This window comes from Onychostoma macrolepis, chromosome 02 (assembly GCF_012432095.1).
Source record: "Onychostoma macrolepis isolate SWU-2019 chromosome 02, ASM1243209v1, whole genome shotgun sequence".
NCBI lineage: Eukaryota > Metazoa > Chordata > Actinopteri > Cypriniformes > Cyprinidae > Onychostoma > Onychostoma macrolepis.
In genome coordinates, this window is record NC_081156.1 from 9,471,473 (window position 1) to 9,491,053 (window position 19,581).

At 39.9% G+C, this 19,581-nt stretch overlaps 1 protein-coding gene across 1 annotated transcript in view; it reads left to right on the forward strand.

Moving 5' to 3' along the window:
- The first annotated feature begins 9,201 nt into the window (after positions 1–9,201).
- The window catches only part of LOC131522883 (alanine aminotransferase 2), a 37,351-nt gene continuing 26,971 nt past the window's right edge, over positions 9,202–19,581 (forward strand). Inside the window, exons 1-2 of the mRNA XM_058748740.1 lie at positions 9,202–9,444; positions 10,053–10,142. Of these exons, the coding sequence (XP_058604723.1) occupies positions 9,340–9,444; positions 10,053–10,142 (195 nt within the window). The 5' untranslated portion in view covers positions 9,202–9,339. The remainder of the gene's footprint in view (positions 9,445–10,052; positions 10,143–19,581) is intronic.

A 19,581-nucleotide genomic window follows, 5' to 3' on the forward strand; every position in this document is an offset into this window, starting at 1 on the left:
CTACTATATTTTATTGTAGTGTGTCAGGTGGAAATATCAGTTTACATTTCCAAACATTCATTTTGCCATTAATTGTAATAATCCAGTGAGATTTTTGTCTGACAACAGCCAGTGCTCCAGATTTGATCTGATCTGATCATCATCCAGTCTGTCTGGAATGACATGAAGAAACCGAACAAACTGAGACAGACTAAATCCAGGAGAACTGTGGCAACATCTCCAGAATGTTCAGTTTCTTGCACAGGCCGATCGTTTCGCTTCATAAGACCTCAATATATCGTCAGAGGTCACAGGTATTGGTTTTGTGTTGCCTGATTTGCTTTTTTGACTCTCAAAGTGCCTTTAGCCATGTACTTGCATTTTATGAATCACCAAAGAGCTGGTGATTAAAAACGGTAAAAAAAAAAAATAAAAAAAAACGGTTTCAGTTAAAAAACCTTCTTTACTGTTCAACTGAAAAGTCGCCTACATCTTTGATGGCTTGAGGGTGAGTAAATTAACAGTGAATTTTGAATTTTTCATTTTTGGATGAACTGTCCCTTTCAGTGCTGTTTACCAGGGACGATTCTAGGATTTTCATTTTAGGGGGGCTCATCGCCCAATGAGGGTATAATAATAAAAAATATTTACAAAAATATTGATTGAAAATTTGTACAAAAAAATTGTAGAACCGTTCTACATAAATTCAATTCAAACAATAACAATTATTATTTTTAAATTAATACAAAACACACACACACACACAATGTTTTAATCTCTGTCAATCACTCTGATATGCAATTACAATGAGTGCATTGACTGAGTGCTGTCTGTCACTGTCTTTAATCATTTCTATGCATAACTGTATATGCCACATGCACTGTAATATTATGTTCTATATTGAAAGCTAAATTTTCAAATGAAAATAGCAATAACGTGATCGTTTTATAAAGTATGCGTTCATATGTGTTAAGGGCTTTCGCTGAAGGAAACAGCTGTGGTGTGATGAGTGGTGAATGCAGCGAAAACTTTACAGTAGATTGGAAACCGATTGCTCTCCCATGACTTGTTGTGAACTGTATTTATGACAAAGAACTGCATAGATGTAGATATTATAACAACCTATCGATAAACACACACCTTGTCCTCTCCTCTGCGCCACCGCAGTCTGTGGATTGAAGAACGCGCAGAAAGATGCGGAGGAGCCGAAGTCTGCTGCCGCTTTCATTTGAAATTTAAAGGGAAAGAATCGCAAGATTTTTAGGGGGGCTGAGCAGAAATTTAAGGGTGCTAAAGCCCCCCTAAATGGCCTAGCGACGCCCATGCTGTTTACTTTCATTTGTCATCTGTAGGAGAAAAAAAAACAATCCGTGCTGACGGTTTTGCAATCCGTCCCCTCAGTTTATAAACCGTACTCACGAATTCTTAAACTGTTCCCTCAGTTTAACAAATCGTGCCCACGGATTAATAAACGGTGCGCTCAGATTGTGTAAACCGTACCCTCGGTTTTTGAATCCGTACCCACAGATTCATAATCCGCAATCCGTTCCCACGGGTTTGTAAACTGTACTCACGGATTCATGCAGCAAGCTCCTAGGTAGCCTACGTGTTAACGAATCATATTGTATATTGTTTTATTGCATATTATTATGTGGAATAGGCCTACAGCAAATTGTAACGGACACGAGTTGGAATACAACGATTTAATAAGAAAGATGTGCGTCAAAATCTTGTTTAATTTGTGATCATCTTAGACTTGATTATTATTGTATAATAAACCTGGCATTGTGACTGACTTTGGAGTCATTTGTTAAATATATAGCAACAACAACAACAACAATAATAATAATAATAATCAAATAATAGTTATTATTATTATTTTAATTTATAGGCTAAATAAATGAGTGCACTTAAGACAGTAAAATGTTTGTCATAAAATAATTCATGAATGCTTTATTTTTAATAACATTTTACAGTTTTGGAAATGTGTTTGTGTACTATTCATTCTTAACATGAAGATTATTTTGGTGATTTTATTATACATTTTATATAATCAGTTGGGACGTAGCACAGTGCTCATTCAACAAATGCACAGCTAAACAGATGAGTTTTGAGTCTGGATTTAAAAGTGGCTAATGTTTAGCACATCTGATCTCTTCTGGAAGCTGGTTCCAACTGCGGGCGGCATAATAGCTAAAAGCAGACTCCCCTTGTTTTGTGTGAACCCTTGGTATTTCTTTTTTTTCTTTTTTCTTTTTTTTTTATTATGCAAACAAACATTCAGATACTTACAGGTAACAAATCAAATACAAAATAACCAAGATCAACAAAACATACATGACAGCCAACATGATTTGTGTGAGTGAGTGAGTGTGTGTGTGTGTTTACTGGTTTTTGTGGTTTATGGGGACAAAATTTGTATAATGACATGGGTATGACAGAGGTATTACAATTTGAAGGTGGTTTATGAGGACACTGTCTATGTCCCCATAATTCAAAAGGCTTAAAAAACATACTAAATGGTGTTTTGTTTTTAATCTAAAAATGCAGAAAGTCTCCTGTAAGGGGTAGGTTTAGGTGTAGGGTTGGTGTAGGACAATAGCACATACAGTTTGTACAGTATAAAAACCATTACACCTGTGGAGAGTCCCCGTAAACCACATAAACCAACATGTGTGTGTGTGTGTGTGTGTGTGTGTGTGTGTGTGTGTGTGTGTTTGTGTAAGTGTTGGGGGTGGAAGTATATAAATAAAGGAAAGTACAACAGACATGACAATAGTAAAAAAAAAAAAAAAAAAACATAGTAATGATAACAGTAATAATAGAATTAATAACAAAAATTAGAGGATGGAGGATGAGGAAGGTGATATGTAATAATAGTAATAGTAGCAGCAACAATATCAAATAAATAATAACAGTAATAATAATAATAGTAATAAACTCAATTAATCAGAAATGAGGGGAAAGTTGGAGGGTGAGGAGGATGACAAATATCAATAATAATTGTATTAAATAATCATTAGTAATAGTAGCAACAATAACGATAATACATTTATTCATCCGAGACAGGGGGTGGTTGGGGAATCAGGAAGAGGACAAATAGTAATAATAATAATAATAATAATAATAATAATGGTAGTAATAGTAATGGCGAAATAATAATAGTAATAATAATAATAAAGCTATAAATAGTAAGATATTGTAAGGCTGCCTCTGGGCCCTCCATGCGTAAGGCATAAATTAGGCCCAAAACGAGCCATCAAGGAGAGGTGCTGCGGGGCACAAGGCCCAAAGTCCCACCCCCGGCCGCCACTCACATGCCACGCTTACCCTACATATGTATATGTGTTATTGAGTGTATGATGCATTGAAAAAGCGTGACGTGCAGCGTGGAACCAGCCCAGTGCAAAGTCCAAAGTCCAACCCTTGGTGTTTCTAACTCCATCCTAATGATCTGAGTGGTCTGTTAGGTTTATATTCAGTGAGCATATCTCCAATGTATTTAGGTCCTATGCCATTGAGTGCTTTATAAACGAGTAAAAGTACTTTAAAAGCAATCCTAAATGTAACCGGAAGCCAGTGTAAGGACCTGAGGACTGGTGTAATATGCTCAAATTTTCTGGTTCTAATCAGAATCCTGGCAGCAGTGTTCTGGATGAGCTGCAGCTGTCTAATGGTCTTCTTTGGAAGGAGACCATTACAATAATCCACCCTGCTGGTGATAAAGGCATGAACCAGTTTCTCCAAGTCTTGACTGGAAACAAAACATCTAATTCTTGCAATGTTTTTGAGATGATAGTATGCTGATTTAGTTACTGCTTTGACATGACTACTAAAACTAAGGTCTGTCTCCAGAAACACCCCAAGATTTTTGACTTGGTTTTTAGTTGATTGACCCCTAGAGTCAAGGTATGCATTCACCTTGAGAACTTCATCTTTGTTTCCAAATGCGATGACTTCAGTTTTCTCCTTGTTTAACTGAAGAAAGTTCTGGCACATCCACATTAACAGTATCTAACTCTGGGGGGAAAAGCTTAGTATAATAAAACCACCAAAATAATCATGTTAAGAATGAATAGTACACAAACACATTTCCAAAACTGTAAAATGTTATTAAAAATAAAGCATTCATGAATTATTGTATGACAAACATTTTACTGTCTTAAGTGCACTCATTTATTTAGCCTATAAATTAAAATTATAATAATAACTATAATTGTATTATTGTTGTTGTTGTTACAATATATTTAGGTTACATGCATTTAGAAGAAGCTTTTATTCAAAACGACTGACAAAAGAGTAACAAATGACTCCAAAGTCAGTCACAATGCCAGGTTTATTATACAATAAGTGCTAAAATGATCACAAATTAAACAAGATTTTGATGCACATCTTTCTTATTAAATCGTTGTATTCCAACTTGTGTCCAATTTGCTGTAGGCCTATTCCACATAATAATATGCAATAAAACAATATACAATGATTCGTTAACACATAGGCTACCTAGGAGCTTGCTGCATGAATCCGTGAGTACAGTTTACAAACCCGTGGGAACGGATTGCGAAAGCGTGCGCACGGATTATGAATCTGTGGGTACGGATTCAAAATCTGAGCGCACGGATTGGAAATTCGTGGGTACGGTTTATTAATCCGTGGGCACGATTTGTTAAACCGAGGGAACAGTTTAAGAATTTGTGAGTACGGTTTATAAACTGAGGGAACGGATTGCAAAACCGTCGGCATGGATTGTTTTTTTTTCTCCCACAGGTGACTTCCCAGGCTTCATAGTATTCTTACAATTAAGAAAGAAAAAAAAAAACACTACAATGTTTTGTTTTAGTTTTTATTAGGCTGTCATAAATTTGCACTGTAATGTAAACAAACAAAAAAAAGAATTATATGAAGTTCTGTCAGGACCACTATCATCAAAATGACTGACACTTAGCATGCAGTTTAGATTGGCGGTATGGTTCTGTTCTGGGCAAAAACTCCCTGTCATGAATGAGCACGGAGAGCAGCAATAACTTCCTTAGGGTAAACGGAACACAACAAAATTGAGATATCATCAATGTTCTTTATGATATTTTAGTGTAACAACATTATTCAAGATGAAAGGCGTCTGATTCAACAAGAAAGCCAAGTCCTGACTGTGGCGAAAGGAGGAGTTGGGGATGGAGGAGGGTAATTTGCTCCTGAGCAAGCGATAAAGCTGCTGAATTATACTGAATAGAGCTTATATAGGAATGCCATGATAGGTGTCGTATTTCTATAGCTACAGTAGATGTGGATCAGCTGAGAGTCAGCTGATGCAAGCTTGACTCACGTGACCTGCCAGAACTAACGCTATATGCTTGATTTCTGTATACATCTTTATTAAGTTGTTACAAAAAAGATGTAACTATGTAATTACTTTAACACTCTTTCTTCAAAATCATAAACCGGTAACACTTTAGAAAATTGTTCCATCATTAATGAATAATCACACTGGAACAAATGAGAAACACAATATTAAGATTTTAGTAACTAATATTAAGTAACAAGAATCTCTGATTAATGAATTAGTAATTAATAGTGCTTAGTCTAATATGGTAGTTCACCATTAGCTAATCACTACTATTTTTTCATACCTCGACAGAACTACTGTATAAAGGTTCATAATCAATATGAACCTATCTGTGTATCGGTATGTATCATTAATTCTAAATTAATAAGTATGTGTAGAGTATTTATTATTAATTCTAAAGTGAAGGTCATGGTAGCCCACCAGTAATGACTCAAGTGTATTATCAAATCTTTCAGAAGGGATTCCTAATTATTTGGAACAGTATTCTAAAGTGAAGATCATTATAACTCTTTAGTAATGACTGAAATCATTTTAAACTTTTTAAGTTTTTGTAACAGAATACTTAAGTAAAATAGAATACTGGTGGAATGATCCTCCCAGCACAATCCAGAATGTCGAATCTGTAATGACGGGTCTGAAGCATGGGGATCCATTTGCAGCTTTTATTAAAAGGCAAATTCAAACAGGTGAAGATCAGACAACAACGACAGGGGTGACAGAGACAGATCCAAACTCGTAAACGATTACCAGGCTTGAGTCGAGGCAGGCGGCAAACAGGAGAAGTAACAAACAGTCCAGAGATCAGATCACAAGGGCAGGTGGCAGAGAATCACAGAGTCAGGTAAACAGTCCAAGGTCAAAAACAGGAGATCACTAATAACAAGAGATTCGCTCAGAAGTGTTAGCCGGGGCCAGACAAGACTTCGCAATGAGTGAGCGTTGGATTGCAGCTTATAAAGGGCACAGAGATGGAAACACCTGTGCAGCAATCAGTCTCAGGTACAGGGCATTGTGGGAAATGCAGTTCAGAACTAATACTCTGGTGATGGTGCCCTCCGGTGGTGTTCAGGGAGGGCCACAGAGGTCGAGTTTGTGACAGAATCCTTGACTATATTTAAGTGACAGCTGAAAACCTATCTCTTGCATCAACATTTTACTGCATCCTACTACTACAAGTAGTAGTAATAGTACCAAAAAAAAACACTAAATCGGAACCATGTCTGAAACTTTGTATTAAAAGCACATCCGATTTGTTTAGTTGCCTCTTTATGGAATTATTTAAGTGTCTCTTCTGGTGTATTAGTACAGTGAAATATTATTGCTATGTGAATATCTGTAAAACTGTAATTTATTGCCGTGATCAAAGCTGAATTTTCAGCATCATTACTCCAGTCTTCAGTCACATTATCCTTCAGAAATCTACATTTACATTTAGTCATTTAGCAGATGCTTTTATCCAAAGCGACTTACAAATGGTGAAAATAGAAGCAATCAAAACCAACAAAAGAGCGATGATATGCAAGTGCTATGACAAGTCTCGGTTAGCCTAATGCAGTACACGTAGTAAGGGTGGGGTTTTTTTGTGTGTTTTTTTAGAAATCATTCTAATATGCTGATTTGCTCCTCAAGAAACATTTCTGATTATTATCTGTCATGGTTGGCACCTCTCACTGAGTTATTCCTGCTGTTCACCAATGTTCTGTCTCTGTCAGCTACACGTGGGTGGTTTGTTTTGGTCCTGTCGTCATCTGATGCACGTGTGGGAGCAATCAGCGCTAACTCGCGGTGCTGTGCTCTCCATTAGCCCCGCACCTGTTACTCATTTCCCCTTCCTTATTTATTCCTGTCTTTGTCATCTCTCTGTGTCGTTATGTCATTTGTGTTCCATTTGCTCTTACCTTGCGTGTGGAGATGTCCTCTCTTCTAATACTTTTGCACTGTGTCCAGGATCAGGCCAGGATTAACTAATCCACTGGATAGTGTGTCCGGATTAGGAGCGCAAGACTGAACTCCTTTCAGTCATCCTCCCAATCTACTGTCAAGTTGGTGTGGGCACTAGGAGCCCCGATTTCACTCTATTCTCCTTTTTACCCAGAACTTTGTGTTTTCAGTTTTTTTGATGTTTATAATCCAAAGTTTTAAATAAACATCATTCCTCTGTTTGGCACAACACTTGAGTCCTCCTGTTTTTGTTATACACAGCGCTTTGTGACAATTATCAATGTTGAAAACAGTTGTGCTGACCAATATTTTTGTGGAAACCATGATACATTGTATTTTTCAGGATTCTTTGATGAATGTAAAGTTCAAAAGAACAGCATTTATTCAAAATAGAAATCTTTCAATAGTGTGTCAGTGACATCATTAACCTTGAGATGTAGCAACTTGGCGGATCCAAACTGAAATCAAGCAACACACAGGTAATAATTACATACATTCACATTTTCCACTTCCGGAAACTAGTAAATTGAAAATAATTGGCCTGCTTCCACATAATCATGAACCACACACTCCCACAGACAGCTTAAAATATTATGAAACCTTTGAAAGAGGGTAACACTTTACAATACGGTGACACTAATATGCATTAATTCATGCTTAACAAATGCACAGATAATCATGAGTTAATGTGTAACTCATGAATAACTAAACCATTTATTAACAATTACTGCATCAGCAACTAATGAACATTCGATATGATTCATAGAGTAAGCAATCAATAAATTGTTATCAGTTAAATGCGTCATAATATATTAACTACCTAATAACTTATAATAACTACCTAACTAAATTCATATGTTAATTACCACATTGGGTCGAAGCCATGCCTTTAAACGTCCAGTTGTCTGCTTTAATTAATCATTAGCTAATGATTTGCATGAGTATCATTATGTTGTGACTTTACTTGTTGAGGCACTCGACTAACTAACTAATTCAAAATCTATAACCACAATGACATATTACTTAACAATTAGTTAATAGTCATGTCCCTCAACAAGTAAAGTCATAACATAATGATACCCATGCAAATCATTAGCTAATGATTAATTAAAGTAAAGTAAAATGTTTATCCCCTAATATAGATATGTCTTCCAGTTTAATGTACGTAACAAAAACAGATTGTTGGATTGTATAACGAATAGTTGTATTTTCATCTCTTTTCTCTTTAGTCAGGCTGGTCCTGTCCTTCCTGTACATTCATAAATAAGTCTACGAGACCCGGCTGTGAAATCTGCAGCACAGATCGACCCAATCCTCCGAATCACAGCAGCGTTCAACAGGTGATTTCACTCACAACTACACCTACACCTGTTCACTGTGCTGGAACACTATGTGCTGATGTTTATTCTGTTTCTGTTTTAGGAAAAAGCAAGAAGATCTAACCAGTGACATTCAGCATACCAAGAAAGTTTGGACAATGCTTGCTTCCAGCTTTTTGGGATCAGTTTGAGGAAGGCTCTCTTCTAGTCCAGCATGACTGTGCCTCAGTGCACAAAGCAAGGTCCATAAAGACATGTCTGGATGAGTCTGGTGTGGATGAACACAGAGCCCTGACTGTAACCCCGTCCAACAGCTGCGGGATGAACTGGAATAAACCAGACCTTCTCATCAAACATCAATTCTTGACCTCACAAATGCTCTACTGGATAAATAAGCAAAAATGCTTGTTTGGGTCATGATTCCATATGTGATGTTAATACTGTAGATGATTTTCATTCCTCTCCTGTGGTGAGAAGTTGAGCAGGGAATAGTCATCTATTATTTTTTTTTTTTTCAAAAATGTCTTTGTTAATGTCTCAAGGAGCCCGACCCACTCTTGGGACTTTGCTCCTGTAAGGACCAAAGATTCAGGTTTAATAAATAAACATGTGAATAAGGACTGGTTTTGAACATTCAGCTAACTGTACAGAGCTGGAATTCAATTGATCCATCAGACCAGGAAAGTCAACTAACCAAATGAATTAGACAACAAAGAATATACTCACAATTCAAGATCATAACGCTGATTAACAACGATGTCCTTCCTGAAAGAGATCAGCCCGCTGGTGAATAACTATTTTCTCTCCGGGACTGATGTTTTATCGAGACGTGCGGCACAGATCACAGCTGAAATACAACAGGTGTGGTATTACTTTGATAATAGTCTTTCATCTTTTCTTCTTTTATAGCTTTAATATGGCATTTTGGTATAAATTCATCTTACTTTAGGCAATATGGATAGATTGGTGGCATGCCCTTATTTGTGGAAAAGCTGTTGCCTTTTTAAATTTACGTTAATTTTATATTAACTTATGTTGATTTTTTTGCTTGTATCATATTGGAATTAGATAACCAATTCAAAATCTGGGTCCTGAAGTAAAACCAGCTGAGAATCACTGAATCATCGATGAACTGAACTTCTTATTCTGAATCTTATTTTTTAAGCAGTAGTCTGATTTTATGGTTACCCACCCTGTTGAAACAACCAGAATATTCTGGTTAGGTATGTTTCGAAGCATGGCTGCTGGCTTGAGCTGGTTTAAGATGGTCATGTGCTGGTTCTAAGCTGGTCCTAAGCAACTAGCTCCTACTCAGGACCAGATTAGGACCAGCACATGACTTAAACCAGATCAAACCAGCAGCCATGCTTCAAAACATACCTAACCAGCATATGCTGGATTTTTCAACAGGGCAGGGAAACATTAATTCCTTTTGTGACTCATCTAATTTTTATGTCAACTGATTTTAGGGTGAGAGAAGAAGCTATAATGAGGTGCTTGATTTGTCTTCTGGAGATCTGCACAGAGGAGGAATAAAACCCATCACCTTTGTTCGTCAAGTGGGTAGAAGATTTATTTATATCAGTCAGAGAACAGAAATAACACACTGAAAAAAAATATATAATTAAAAATAAAATATTTTATTAATAATAATAATAACTAAATTAGTGATTTCCATCAACACAAATAGAGGTGGAGAAAAGTACAGAAATACACAGTCACTCAGCAGGACTCACATACACACTGATCTTACTGTCTATTTGAGGATTTATTAACACGTTTGTTCTGATTCATGTTATTTCGCTGGCAGAATTAAAGCTGCAGTATTAATGTCATGAAGAGAAAAGAAGAGACTCTTTAACATCTCACTGTTACTGATTTATCATGCAGCTCAAAGCATTATGGGTAGAATCTCTAATCAGTCTATTCTGATTCATCAACACAGTTTCACTGATGATCCATAAAAAACACTAAACCCAGGATAGAGCGGCTGAGTGAATGTGGTCTGGACTGTGTGGATGAGGCTCATTGTGTCAGAGACGCTGTAGAAGGACAGAGTTCCTGCTCCGTGATCCACAAACACTCCTATTCTACTGATGATAGACTCTACAGGGAGATCAGTCACTCTCTTATTGTGTCTGAATGAGTAACTGGAGGAAGAGCAGATCAAACTCCAGGACTGATCATTACGTCCAAACACACACTCATCACCCCGTTCCTTCCTGCTGATGCTCTTATCTGATATACGCAGTGTTGGGCTAGTTACTCAAAGAATGTAATATAATACTCATTACTAGTTACTCCTTTCAAAAGTAATATTGTTACTTTACTTATTACTTTCTGGCAACAGTAATTAGTTACACTACTAGTTACTTTTTCTTCACGCCCCACAGAAGTTGTAACTGTGTATCTTCCAGATAAAATTCTTCTAGAATGTTACTAACAACATATTTCTGCCTCATCATTTGACCAAAATCCACATTGGATCACAGTCAGAAGTTATTACAAACACTCGATAGTGATTGATAGTGACATTCAAGTAGAAGTGTTGTATTCATCTCATTAATTGTCATGTGTAGCTTGAAGTAATTTTTCCGTTACCCATATGCGATTAAATTTCGTTATGTATTTTATCAAATCACATGAGTTTGTAAGAAACTGTTACATTTTCCAAAAATATTTTTAATTATATTAATATAATGTACCGCATGCTGATCAGAGGGATGTAATGCCAGAGTAAAGTAAAGCCACAACTTACACAACAGATCTTTTTTCCTGACAAAATGCAATATTTCTATCCGCTGAATGTAAGCTTTTCCATATTCCAAGCTTGCCTGCTGCACTGGGGACATCACATGCATGTGCGAGTCATGAAAATTATGAAAATAAATCTAGGAATTATCTGATAGTTAAATCAAAAGTAAACAAGTAACTAAGCTATTTTATGGAAAGTAACTGTAATATTATTACTGAAATCTTATTAGTAATTAGTTACACTACTAGTTACTGCAAAAAGTAATATTATTACAGTAACTAAATTACTAGTGACTAGTTACTGCCCAACACTGGATATTCGTACACATCCACTCCACTGCAGCTCCCAGTAACAGCGTCCACACACACTCTCTCTACACAACACCTGAGGATACACATCAAATCTGTCTGGATGATGAGGATACGGCTGATCTGTGTCAGTGTTAGTAATCACTCTGTTGCTCTCAGTCAGATAGAGGAGTTTATATGCTGTGTTTGGATCCAGAGTGAACTGATGGGAATCTGATGGAGATAAAACACATCAGAATCAGGAATTATGAATCTGTTTGATCTTTTCATGTATCTGAACTCTTCATGTTCAGTGTATCATCAGTGTCTCAGTACAGATGAACAGATATCTGTGCACAGGGGCGGACTTAACCAATAAGCGAGGTAAGCGGCCGCTTAGGGCCCCGGGGAATCAGGGGGCCCCATCTGATATTGGTGAAACATATCTGCAGCGTTGAGCAGTGTAGCCGTTCACAGACATGTGCGCTGATTTCTTGAACGCAGTGGCCAGAAGTGTTTAAGTTAGAATCCACTTACCGATCAAAATGCCGAGTTTTTGTCAAGTGCTGAGTTCTGCAAGTTCGGGGATCATCTCATTATAACAAAGTGTAGATACGATGTAAATAAGAGATTCAATGTGCAGTGTAGAGCTTATTAACGGAACGTCGTGAGATCGCAATGAACTGAAGTGAGAGACAGCTACAGTGATTATGAGGAAGCGCTCTTTGTGCGCATGCTAGGCTGTCTCAGAACAGAGATATTCACCTCAGTAAAGAAAGTATTGTGTTTCAAGTCACAATTTTATTTATCTTGATGTTTCAAAATGACTCTCTTGTGTGCTTCTCCTAGAACTTCCGCGTACTCGTATAAATGCACGAATGCAATGACTGGAGATTTTCCCTTAATAATAGGTTTCATTTTCGATTTGTTTCTCGGCAAAGCCTACAGTATGCCTTCAGAACACTTGGAATATATAATGAGTTGCCTGGGATAATTTTATGTTTGTAAAAAGATTGGTAAGGTTTACAGTTTATTAAATGGACAAGTGCAAGTTTTTTTTTTTTTTGGATAATGTCTTCATTTGTAATTTGGGTAACACTTTACAATAACAGTACAGGAATTATCATGTACTAATACCTTAATTAATAATTACTTGACTATGAACTAATGAAGAGTTAAGACATGTATTAATCAAGAACTAATGAAGAACTAACTTAACTACGACATGAGTCATATGAATTACCGCATGAATAACACCACCTTAATTACATGTTAGTTCCTGCATGTTAGTTAATGTATTAATTAACACTTTGGGGTAAACTAAATCAAACATGCTCTAGATTCAGAAGAAAGATTCATGAAAATGGCACACTGCAAAATTGTTTATAAATTTTCCACCTGCAGCTGTCACAAACATCAGTGAATGACAGTGGATTTCTTGCAATATTTACATTTAACCTAACTCATCCAACGCACAATGATGCATTCATAATTAAAAACAACTTCATCTCATCCTGTTTTGAGTGATTTCACTGCTGCCCTCCTACAATAATGTATTCATTAAGCAGATGCAATTTTCCAAATTAAAATCAGTGTTAAGCAGAGTTGATGGTTATGTTATGGATTGGTTTACTGTCTTTATATCATAATAATGCACTGAAATCAGACGTTTGTCTTGATATACAATCACTGATGAACGCATTTGGTAATTACTAAAAAAACACAGACGATGTGACATGCTTAACATTATCGAGTATTCCACTCGCAAGCTTTCAGCGGAGCTGAAGATCATCGCTGTCCTGAAGAATTTGTACAGATATATAATTATTTTGATGTAGCCTATAGATGTGACTATTGCAATAAAAACGTTTCTATATGAATTCCATGTCAGTAAATTAAACTCAATGTACTATTCAAATTGATTTGTGATGTCATATGCTTTTTGGCTTGTTTCACCAAGTGCAGTGTAAAATGCACACATCGGATAGGGGCCACTTTTAAAAGAAATGTAAGCACGTCGTCCAAAAAATCGGATATAGTCACAAAATCGGAATTGGCCATCAAGACCTGCAGTGTAAATGCAGCCTATGAGGTGTCTACGTATATTATGTCTATGCGAAAGCCAATGAGCGTTCGATTATCCTGCCGTAAAACCTGTCGTTTGAAGCGGCAACATTTGAATTTGTAACGAACGCTTCAGTCAGCGCGGGCTTTGCTGTTTACGGTCGCTGAACTCGCTGCTCGAGATGGAGATGAAGATCGTCGAATAAAGGCTTGGATTTGGGTCTGTTCCTCGCAGTGGTATGGATTCTGAAGATCTGGATTACAGCGCATAAATAAAATAGTTTTATTTCGTAATTATGTTGCGGTTTTGGTGGTTTTTTTTAATAGTTCTGTTGTCAGTCACAGCATGTCGGAGAATACGCCTTTTGTGGCCCATGGCAAACAAAGTAAACATTTCATGACAAGTAAAGGTTAAACGATTTCAAATGTTATTTATTTTAAGGTTTAAAGTTAAGTCTTGTTTAACTTGTAGGCCTATTATTGGAAACGAGCTGGCAGCAGAAATCACACAATAAAACAAAATGTTATCATTTCATATTAAGTAAACGAGTAAACAATTTAATGATGCAATTGAAAACAAGGTAATTGATATGACAACTAATAAAATAAAATTAATTCCGCGATTTAAATATTCATTAGGATTCATTTTTGTCAATATGTAAGTATTTGTACATTTAGATACTGAAAATACGTTAGTATTGTACGTTTTAGTGCCTGTAAAAACGTAAGTAAATGTATGTTTTATAGAACCACATTTTATGTAAAATACATATGAATTATCATGAGATCACGTTGGACTTTACTTGACTGTACACATTATTAATAAATCATTAACAACTGATAGACTAACTAACATAAACTCATGCCTTGTTAATGTATCATTATGCCATGACTTTACTTGGGGGGGGGGGGGGCACAATATTATTAACTCATCATTAACTTAACATTAATTCATGACTTGCTAATGTATCATAATACCATGACTTTACTTGGGGGGCACAATATTATTAACTCATCATTAATTACTTATAACTTAACATGAATTCATGAGTTGTCAATGTATCATGTCATGACTTGTCTTGGAGGGGCACGAGACACTGCGTCCTCTAGGGGTCGCTATGGGGAATGTCGTCAGCGTGACCCGTGTCTGAAGCATATATACAAAAACACCACATGTTGGCCGGCGACAGCCTATGACGTCACTACTGGCACGACCACAGTATAAAGGGGCGCCGGGAAAATACGTCATTCACTTCTTCGTCTGAAGCTTGCGTCCGAAGCATGGCACCGAGCCTAGAGGACGCAGTGTCTCGTTCCCTACTCAGGGAACCATGGTTACATATGTAATCTGAGACGTTCCCTTTCGAGGGAACTTCAAACTGCGTCCTCTAGGAGTCGCTATGGGGAACGGAATACCCACGCCACCATGCTGAGGGGAGTGCAAGTCAAGCACAAAAAGGCGAGCACTAAGTATCAACTCTACCCGGCTAAGGTAGTTGCCCCTGGGACGGTTTGACGGCTGTCAGTGACATTATCCCCTTCGGCCAAAAACCTGAGGTGCATACGCCAGAACTTACCTGTTAGGGGCCGGGCCTCCTGGACCCAGGGTAGAGCTCAAAGGCTTGGAATCAGAAGCAGAAATTCCTTTAAGGGGATATGACCAAGCGCCTAGGATAGTAACTAGGTCTTGGCCTGTCACCCAGGGGCTACTGCTTGCTCTGCATGAGTTCGCTGAAGGAATTGCCTCAACAGATCCTTGGTAGCAACACCCTGTTCAAGTCAGTATCACTGGGGATACATAGGTAGAGTGGGGCCTAAGGTGAAAACCGGGACCTGACCGACTCAAAGAAAGGGCACGAAGCCGCAGCGCGTAACCCATGCCATAGAGGATTTTAGAAAGATCGCAAAACACTTGGTGTGCGATCTTACCACAATGTGGCTTTCAGAAAGTGCACAGAGACTAGCGTGCGCACTTACCATAACATGGATTTGAAACGCCGTTCTGGAGAACGGAGAACCCAACTCTCAGCATGAGAGGGAACTCAGACGCTCAGAAGGGAGCGGCATGCTCATAGGTGACCCTCTAAGGTGAGGGGAGCAATGCTAGCTCGACCAACAGCATAGCTCTGGAGAGCAGAGAACCCAACTCTCAGCATGAGAGGGATCTCAGACGCTCAGAAGGGAGTGGCATGCTCATAGGTGACCCTCATGGTGAGGGGAGCAATGCTAGCTCGACCAACAACATAGCTCTGGAGAGTGGAGAACCCAACTCTCAGCATGAGAGGGAACTCAGATGCTCAGAAGGGAGCGGCATGCTCATAGGTGACCCTCTAAGGTGAGGGGAGCAATGCTAACTCTACCAACAAGGAGAGCAACCCAACAGGGAGGCAGAGAGACCTAACAACCTGAGGCTGCTGATGACAGAGCTCTGGAGAGCGGAGAACTCAACTCTCAGCATGAGAGGAATCTCAGACGCTCAGATGGGAGAAGCATGCTCATAGGTGACCCTCAATGGTGAGGGGAGCGATGCTAGCTCGACCAACAACATAGCTCTGGAGAGCAGAGAACTCAACTCTCAGCATGAGAGGAATCTCAGACGCTCAGATGGGAGAAGCATGCTCATAGATGACCCTCAATGGTGAGGGGAGCGATGCTAGCTCGACCAACAACATAGCTCTTGAGAGCGAAGAACTCAACTCTCAGCATGAGAGGAATCTCAGACGCTCAGATGGGAGCAGCATGCTCATAGGTAACCCTCAATGGTGAGGGGAGCGATGCTAGCTCAACCAACAACATAGCTCTGGAGAGCGGAGAACTCAACTCTCAGCATGAGAGGAATCTCAGATGCTCAGATGGGAGCAGCATGCTCATAGGTGACCCTCAATGGTGAGGGGAGCGATGCTAGCTCGACCAACAACATAGCTCTGGGGAGCGGAGAACTCAACTCTCAGCATGAGAGGAATCTCAGACGTTCAGATGGTAGCAGCATGCTCATAGTTGACCCTCCATAGTGTGGGGAGCAATGCCAGCTCGACCAACAAGGAGAGCATAGGGCTGAATGACAGAACTCTGGAGAGCGACCACTGGACTAAAAAGCCGGTAAGCCCTCCAGAGAAGCTGCCACAAAACTTTTGGGCTCTACTTAAACCCTAGCAGGGGAGACGCACACTCTAGGCAAGGGCTCAGGGAGATTGCTACTTAAAAACCCTCGGAAGGGGAGCAGTCCCTAAGCTAGCACATAGATATCCTCAGATAGCCATGCACCTTCTCAAACCAAAGAAACTGAAGTAAAAAGACCCGCAGGTCCTGGAACTGCAGTGTTGCCAGTGTGGAACACATAAATACCAGTAAATAGTAGAACTGGATCGTACTCACCCATCCATGGTTCCTGCGCATGAGATCAGTCCCGGAGGCGAAATCCGAAGAGTCGGGTCCGGACCATCAGTAAGGTAGTTTCTATGAAGCATAGAACTTAACCAAAACATCATAAGTCCAGCATTTTTTAGAGACTGTAATGATTTTAAAGCGCAGGTTTCTATCTTGGTCCCCACCCAACCTCAGTCAGGTGGAATAAAACGGTGGTTGCAGGGGAATTAGAGAGGGGAAGATAAGGGCAGATGACGAGCCCCCCCGAGGAAAGGGAGTAGATGTTCAATTCTTACTCTGGTCCGGACGAGAGCGTTGAGAACACTTCGTCTGGATCACCTCCCTCAGGTCTTGCCTACCTCTGTTTGACCTGCGCCTCCCTCTAGCCCTACCCGCAGATGGAGATGGGCCAGGACCCCTGCGTTGTTCGGGCTCAGACCTGGACCTTCTTGGAATGAAGGTTTTGAAGGCCGCTGAGCGTGCCTTCGCCTCCTTAAACTTCTCGACCACCGTCTCGACGGAGGTACCGAAAAGCTCAGAAGGCGAGACTGGAGCATCGAGAAGAAAGCCCTTCTCTTTCTTCCCAACATCTGCCAGATTCACCCACAGATGTCTCTCCGTTACCACCATGGCCGCCATAGACCTGCCCATAGCAGTGGCGGCCTGCTTAGTGGCACGGAGAGCCAAACTGCAGCGGCGCAGCTCAGCTACTTCATCAGGTGACAAGCCCTGACCCTTATCCAGGTCCTTCAGCAGATCAGCCTGGTATGCCTGAAGCACTGCCATCGTGTGCAACGAAGCGACAGCCTGACCTGCTGCTGTGTATGCCCTGCCATTTAAGCGAGATGTTTCCTGAAGGGGCTTAGATGGCAAGGAGGGAGCCTTGAGAGAGGATGTCCCCACAGAGATAGCTGGCCAGCGTCTCTTCCACAGGGGCATCCTCATAGCCGCTTTTCACGCATCCTCAATGTCAGCATAACTGGTATGCTGAAACCTATGAATGCGAGAGGAAAACGGCTTTTTCCATTCCCTCTCAACCTCTGCATGGAGATCAGGAAGAAATGGAAGGCTCACTCGAGCTGGGGGGCTATGGCCAGAAAGATAACGCTCATCGAGACGACCCCGCGGCGCCACCATCCTGGCACGCTTCCACGGCGAGGCTTGACTAGCCGTGGAAGCGTGCCAGTTCCATAACCTCCAACAGTTCGTCATACGCAGGGCAGGAGGATTGAGAGGGCTCAGTCTCAACTTCTTCGCCCTCAGACATCTTCTGCTCTTCCTGGGCATAACCCAGCAGAGCACTAGCTGCTGGATCAGATGATGTCAGAGAGATCGCATCATCGTCATCCCGCGACTCACTCTCGTTCGCGGCCGATGAGCACGAGAAGGAAAGCCCCCTCTCTAACTCATGAGCCAGCTCCGCCTGCGAGCCCCACGAGCTCATTCTCCCCCGTGTCTCAGCAGCAGTGGGTCTCGAGCCGCGGGAAGCAGACGGCTGTCCCTCCTTCCGCAAAAAGAGAGACAGACGAGAGCAGAGCTTTCTCATAGAAAAAAGCTCACAGTGCACGCAGATTGCCCCCTCGATGACATCGCGTGCATGCTCCTCGCCCAAACAAAAGACGCAAAGATCGTGTGTGTCATCAGGTGTCAAGTAACGAGGACACGGATGCACACATCTCTTAAACGCCTTGCTAGTGCTCGCCATAGTAGAAAAATCGTTTCTTACCTGTAGAATACACGCTTCAAACAAAACAGTCACTGAAGACGAAGAAGAGAATGACGTATTTTCCCGGCGCCCCTTTATACTGTGGTCGTGCCAGTAGTGACGTCATAGGCTGTCGCCAGCCAACATGTGGTGTTTTTGTATATATGCTTTAGACACGGGTCACGCTGACGGCGTTCCCCATAGTGACCCCTAGAGGACGCAGTTCGAAGTTCCCTCGAAAGGGAACTGAACGGTAGGAGGAAGATTAACATTTTGAAGGGGCAATAGTGGCCCAAAAGAAGAGCAAGAACACAAGACAAACGTCTGATTTCAGTGCATTATTATGATATAAAGACAGTAAACCAATCCATAACAAAACCATCAACTCTGCTAACACTGATTTTAATTTGGAAAATTACATCTGCTTAATGAATACATTATTGTAGGAGGGCAGCAGTGAAATCACTCAAAACAGGATGAGATGAAGTTGTTTTTAATTATGAATGCATCATTGTGCGTTGGATGAGTTAGATTAAACGTAAATATTGCAAGAAATCCACTGTCATTCACTGATGTTTGTGACAGCTGCAGGTGGAAAATTTATAAACAATTTTGCAGTGTGCCATTTTCATAAATCTTTCTTCTAGAGCATGTTTGATTTAGTTTACCCCAAAGTGTTAGTTAATTAATACATTAACTAACATGCAGGAACTAACATGTAATTAAGGTGGTGTTATTCATGCGGTAATTCATATGACTCATGTCGTAGTTAAGTTAGTTCTTCATTAGTTCTTGATTAATACATGTCTTAACTCTTCATT